The 6,000-nt window shown below is 42.8% G+C and overlaps 1 protein-coding gene across 2 annotated transcripts in view; it reads left to right on the forward strand.

Moving 5' to 3' along the window:
- Positions 1-2,000, forward strand: part of LOC308113006 (sterile alpha motif domain-containing protein 10-like) — a 48,599-nt gene extending 46,599 nt beyond the window's left edge. For both annotated transcript variants that reach the window (XM_080468881.1, XM_080468880.1), the window contains exon 5: positions 343-2,000. In XM_080468881.1, coding sequence (XP_080325007.1) covers positions 343-365 — 23 coding nt within the window. In that variant the 3' untranslated portion in view covers positions 366-2,000. The remainder of the gene's footprint in view (positions 1-342) is intronic.
- The last annotated feature ends 4,000 nt before the right edge of the window (positions 2,001-6,000 follow it).

Genomic DNA, 6,000 nt, shown 5'->3' on the forward strand with positions numbered 1-6,000 from the left:
GATTGTTTCTTTTTTTTTTTTCTCTCGCTCTCTCTTTTTTTTTCACATGACCGCTGATTGAAACCGAATGGCCCTTGGGCATTGATAAAGTTGTTGAATCAATACTTTGGCTTTGCAAAGCCTTGTGAGTAAGATGTTTGTATTTTTCGAGGCAACAGAGGCTTGGCACCCATGACTGCACGACTCCACGGTGCATCAAGCAACACAATGTTTTTGACCATTTACTGCTTTAACAAAAGGAAATGATGTGTGGGAACTTTCACCTCGCCTTTTTCTATCCATTTGAATCATAATTATATGCCCGCCCCTCTCTCTCTTTTTTTTTTTCTCCTCTCTCTGCAGCATCCTTTGGAAATTTCTCTTAGCTCATCCCTGGACCCACTTGGCATCCTCTCCCTCACCCCCTGCCACAGTACGTCTCTAGGAGCCATGGAAGAGCTGCTGCCTTCAGATATGCGAGCGGAGAATCAACAAGTGAAAGGGGAGAGGACAAGCCTATAGACTACATGCCAGCTCGTCTGGAGGATTCTCATTTACCACAGCCAATCTGGTTTCCAGACACTGAGGCAGAGACAAAGCCCCGCTCAAGGCCAGAGCACCCACTGTACCATAACGATAAGATGAAAGAGTCACCCTCCTACTGATGATGTAGGCCCAAGACTGGTTTAAGCGCCATCAGAGCAAATCTTTTGCTTTTCTTTCTCATTAGAATTGGACTACAACAAAAGCCTGCATCTATTTCCGACACAAGCTTCGCACAAACAGGATTTGCGGTTCTTCCCATTAAGTTCATTGCACAATTACTCTGGTTTTATATGATTTCAACTTTTGAACCGAGCTGCAAACGTGGCAAATTCCATAGCGGGATGGTGAAAGCGCAGATCAACATGCAACACTTGTAGGTAAACAAAGAAACTCGAGTAAAGCAAATTTCCAGTAAATCTTAATGTCGGCTTGAAGCCACAATCCAAAGCCTGTTGAAAGAAAATTAGACTTGGTATTGAATGCAAGTATAATCAATTGCCCACCCACATATCACTCTGCATTTTCCTCTCAGGACTTCAGTTTCAGAATTTGGTGGCTTGGAGAATCAACAATAATACTTTAAATTGAATGTCATTCCCACAATTAAATCTTTTTGTATTGTGATCTATCCACAGTATGTCTGTGAGAAATTAGAAGTATTGCATATACTGTATGAGAGTTGTAGAGTAAAATACACTTTACCCTGTGTATACTGTAATAGTACTTTAGTCTTTTATTAACGGAGGGGATTTCACAGAGGAAATGTGATCATCGCTGGCTGTTTATGCTTGAGCAAGCAATAATCTAAATGTTAATAGCTTGGGAGAACTTGGTGATGTCTGGGATGAATATTAAGAAATCTTTTCTACAGAGATGGGATGGACTGTTTGAATGAATAACGGAGGGGAAGACGCATCGCGCCATCTACAGTGGTAGCAATTTCCAGATTTGTAGCTTCAGTACTCTGTGTTCGCTGCTGTATACTGTATGCCACATCTGACAAACAGGCACAGAATGAAAAGACAATCCTCTGTTGGATTCCATCCTGTTTTTGTCCCTGATGTGACACCGTACGTTCAAACGCTCGGAAATCGAGATACAGTGACGGCTTCTCAGATGCAGATTCCCCACTGTGACTGAAACCAGCACCTCTGATGTCTGTGTGGAAACTGTGTGGAATACTATTAAAAAATAAACCTCCCAACAACTAAAACCTCTCATTCCAACATTCTTCCATTTGTCTTTCGAAAAGCGGGATCTGCTAATGTGAGTTACTGACTGTTAAAAGTGGGGAAAAATACCACTGTATTATTTTTAGATTTCCTGGTGTGCTGTAAATACTGACACTTCTGATTTCCTTTTGACGATTCGGGAATTGTTTGAAATGCAAGAAGGAAAAATATGTACAGATGCAAAGGCACATGATGTGGACATTGATGAAAGTTGTGTTTTTTTGAATAAACTAATTACGATGGAGTGTTGGCTCTCGTCTCTTGAACGTATCAGCTGCTACAGAAGCTTTTTACTTACTGAGATTAATAAAGTCTAAAATACACATTGGATCCAAAATGAGTAAATAATAATCATCAAAGTGTATAAAAGATATGGAGAAGGATGAAAACTCCCCAAAAACGGCAAGTAGAAGTATTGAATTTTGATATTTATGAGAAGCTATGTTGCAAAAAACAGCTTCTGTACCAAAACAGCGACTCATCATAATGGCGTCTTTGGAGGGAGTGTCCAGGCTGTGAGAAAAAGCTTTTTGGCGAGCAGTGTTCCCATCATACATTCTGATTGTACACCAAAGGGAAATGATAGAGTTTAAACAGATAGCCAACACACATGCTGGTTTATATAAATTTGAAAAAGAGGAGAATACATTTTGGATGTAAGTCCGGCCACAAGATAATCCAAATAAACATTTCACACAGTTCCTTCTACTTCACTAAATTAAGGCACAGAGGGATAAAATGTGACCTGAATAAAATCAGTTGCATGGGGAGACTCTTTATTCTTTCCCTTCCCAGTATTCCCTTCACTGTTTGTTCCTTGCTTCTTTTTTGTTTTCTACCTTTTTTCCATTTCGATCCGTTAGATCAGCGTACGGTATTTTTATTCTATTTTCGAACCCATGCGGAAAACATCTCCAAATTCTGTGGATCTGAACTGCCAAAAGATCACAGAGAAGCCAAACACTGGTAGAGATACAAAAGCAGAAGGAACTTTCCTGGATTGTCTCCCTAAAAAGGTCATGAACCATATTGGTTCGGAACAACAGCAAAGATTCTCATGAAAAATAAAGGTAAAACGTAGATCGTGGCTCATGATTATGTCTCAAGTCTACATTTACTCTCTGAACTGTGATTCAAGATTCATGAGACACAGAGCTTAACTCTGCAAATGCAAAACACTTTTGCCTGCCAACGCACGCACGCACGCACACGCACACGCACACGCACACACACACACACACACACACACACACACACACACACACACACACACACACACACACACAGAAAGAATCACACTGGGATCCAATTACTGAGAGACATGAAGCATCTCACCTGTTAATAACAGTGCACATGTATGATAAACAGACTCAGTGAACAGTGGCCTTCTCAACCTCGACAGGGAGGAAATCTGTGGAGCAGATGGTTTGATGGCGGAGGTAATTACGGTAGGTACTGTTTACCATTAAGAGTCTTCTCTTTCTCTGTGGGGCATTTTGAAATGTGCGATTCCTTTTTGAAAGCCTGTCTGTCCTTATTATTTTCAGAAAGGAAAAAAAAAACAGTGAAAGCCTGAGTCTCCTTTCGGCTTGTTTTTTCATTATCTTCTGGAGACTTTGATCAGCTGGATCTCAGTCCTCTGACAGCTCGTCGACTGAATGAGAGACACTGCGTCTTCTCTCATCAGTGGCTGCTGATGAGAACTTCAACAGCTGTTCCACTCAAGTTCTTCTGAAGCATAAACAGCTGAACAGTGTAATTTTTCTGGCCAGCGCCCAACTGTTAATTGTCAGTGTCCAACTACGAGCTCGTCAGTGTGAAGAAAAAGAAAAAAAAAAGAAAGTCTCTCAGCTTTCTCCAGAAAGGTCAAAAGATAAACAACGCAATCAACTGCTGGACTGACTGTTGAAGAGCCTTTAAGTGCACATGCCACTCCACCTGCAAGTTTTTAAAACCATTAAGTGGCCTTTTGCCCGCTCAGCAGACAAAAGGGAAGAAACATAAATCACTGCCATGGTTCGAGGAGTTAATCATGGGTCAAATTGGGCCCATTGTGAACCATTCCTCTGCAACCATCTGAGATAGATTAGATTCTACTTTATTCGTGGGAGACACCAAGCAGGAGCACAGCAGCTGTCACTCAGCTGGTGGAAAAACACCCCACAGGCTCGGCGTGTCACAAACCAGCTGAGCATCCATCAGATTTGAGGGGAAGATCAGGGGAATCCCACATATGTTTGTACTAAAAAAATATCAAAAATAAAACAACCACACGTTTAAAAAGGGACGCTCAGAGGAACGAAGCACTGGGCAGCAAGAGTTACAGAATGCCACTGCCCCCATGTGGAAGATCATTGCAGACAAGCCGAGACTGGATATATTTGTTTGAAACTGTCATAAATCATTTCAGTTGCAACAATAAAAAAGGTATTATCTTGTTGTGCAACACTCTAATGGCGTTATTAAAAATGCATATGTGACGTGGGGATTTTAAGTGTAGCAGCACACTGAGAGTCAGCAAAATAAGCCTTTTGCAAACTGTCTATAGGAACTTGAAAGTAGCTCGGACATGTTAAAATGATTATAATAACGTCCCTTATAATAATATTTCTGATAATGATATACAAAGGAATGCGAACATGTCAACAAATGGGCCTCTGCCGCCCTCTAGTGACAGCTTTAGAAGCAGCCTCTGCACATAAATTACATCATGGCTTCAGACGATTTCCTCTAATAGGAAATATCAGGTCATGATGACTGGCACCAATCAAAGACTAAAGAGAGGCCCTCTGTTGTTTTTACTGAAACTGAGTGAGGTGGTAATGATGCCATGAATGATTCATGTGGTGGGCTGTGATAGAAAGAAAAGATGTGAGCTCAGACCATATGTCAAACATTTATTATTAGCTGTGTTAAATGGGGAAACGCCAGAATGTGCACATAGCCTGTAGCCAGCTTGCAGCTAAAGCGTTTAATGATCCAGCACCGTGTTGACTGCTGTGATGCCGTGTTTCCATTCACACCAATAGGATTAATACTTTATGCATGAATATTGACCTTGAAATTTGTGAGATTATCGAGGGAAGCCTGGTTGAGAGCCATGTGGAAAAGTGTGCATGAAATGTCTGATATCGAGCTTCTAGATGTGGATTTCTTTGCTGTGCACGATGCAGATTGAGCCGATTTTAGGCGTGCTTGTGATTCCAGAGTTTTCTTTTTTTTTTTTTGCTTTGCTGGGCCCTGCTGCTGTCTGGCTGTGGAGCTGCTGTGCGCGCGCTGCGGGACGCACGGGACGACGTTCAGCCGCGACTCAGATTAAAAAATACTTAACTCCGGGGGGCCGATATGAGGAATTTAAGCCCTGACCCTTTTCCGTTACGTCGGCGATCCGTTTATCAGCCTCAATTACTCCTGTGGAAATAAGGGGAAATAATAACGCGAGAGTTTGCAAGTTGACTGTAGTTGCAACTGTCAAAGGTGGAGAGGATCCGCGCATGACCCAATACACATTACTGTAATACTGTACACGGCCGCCGAGATAAATGTCCGTATAAAAACCCGAAAATAATCCCGAGGTAAGGAACCGAGGACACCGCCGACACGCAGACACACTCCGGCGTCTCCGCTGCTTTTTTCCTCCGCTTGGCTCTCTTTTACTCTATCCAACAGTCTCTGCGCCGTCGAAATTACTGCACTAAACATATTTTTGTGCCTCCCTTTAGCTCCAGCCAGCGCAAGGATATTTTTTTTTTTTTTTTTTTTTTTTTTTTTTACTCCTCCTTCGTAATAAAGTCGCCATTTTGCTTCACTGCCTATATAAACCATCCCGTATTGTAATATTTCCCTCCAGGAGTGCGGGAGCTTCCAGTTTATTTTGTGTTTTTTTTTTTTTTTTGCCGGATCTTTGTGATTATTTGTGGAGCGTTTAAGAAGACGGAGGTCGGAGAGGCGCCTCGTGGTTTACATATTAATGCAGGGAAGGAGGGGGACGCGGCGAATGGAGGCTGGGAAGGAGCTGGAAGTGTCGTGGATTTCTGGTCCTGTGCGCACGGAATTGTGATCTGTCCTCTTGTTTTTCGTTTGTTTTGTTTTTGGACCCACTTGGTGTGCAGGGTGGGGGGCTCAGGACCCTGACAGCCCGCTCCCCCCCCCCCTCCCCCCCTCCCCTCCTCAGGTCCCCCCTTCTCCCCCCCACCCCAGCCCAGCCAGCCTCAGTCTGACCGCTCCTTGACGCACAGCAGGT

Source organism: Lipophrys pholis, assembly GCF_963383615.2.
Source record: "Lipophrys pholis genome assembly, chromosome: 8".
NCBI classification, from domain to species: domain Eukaryota; kingdom Metazoa; phylum Chordata; class Actinopteri; order Blenniiformes; family Blenniidae; genus Lipophrys; species Lipophrys pholis.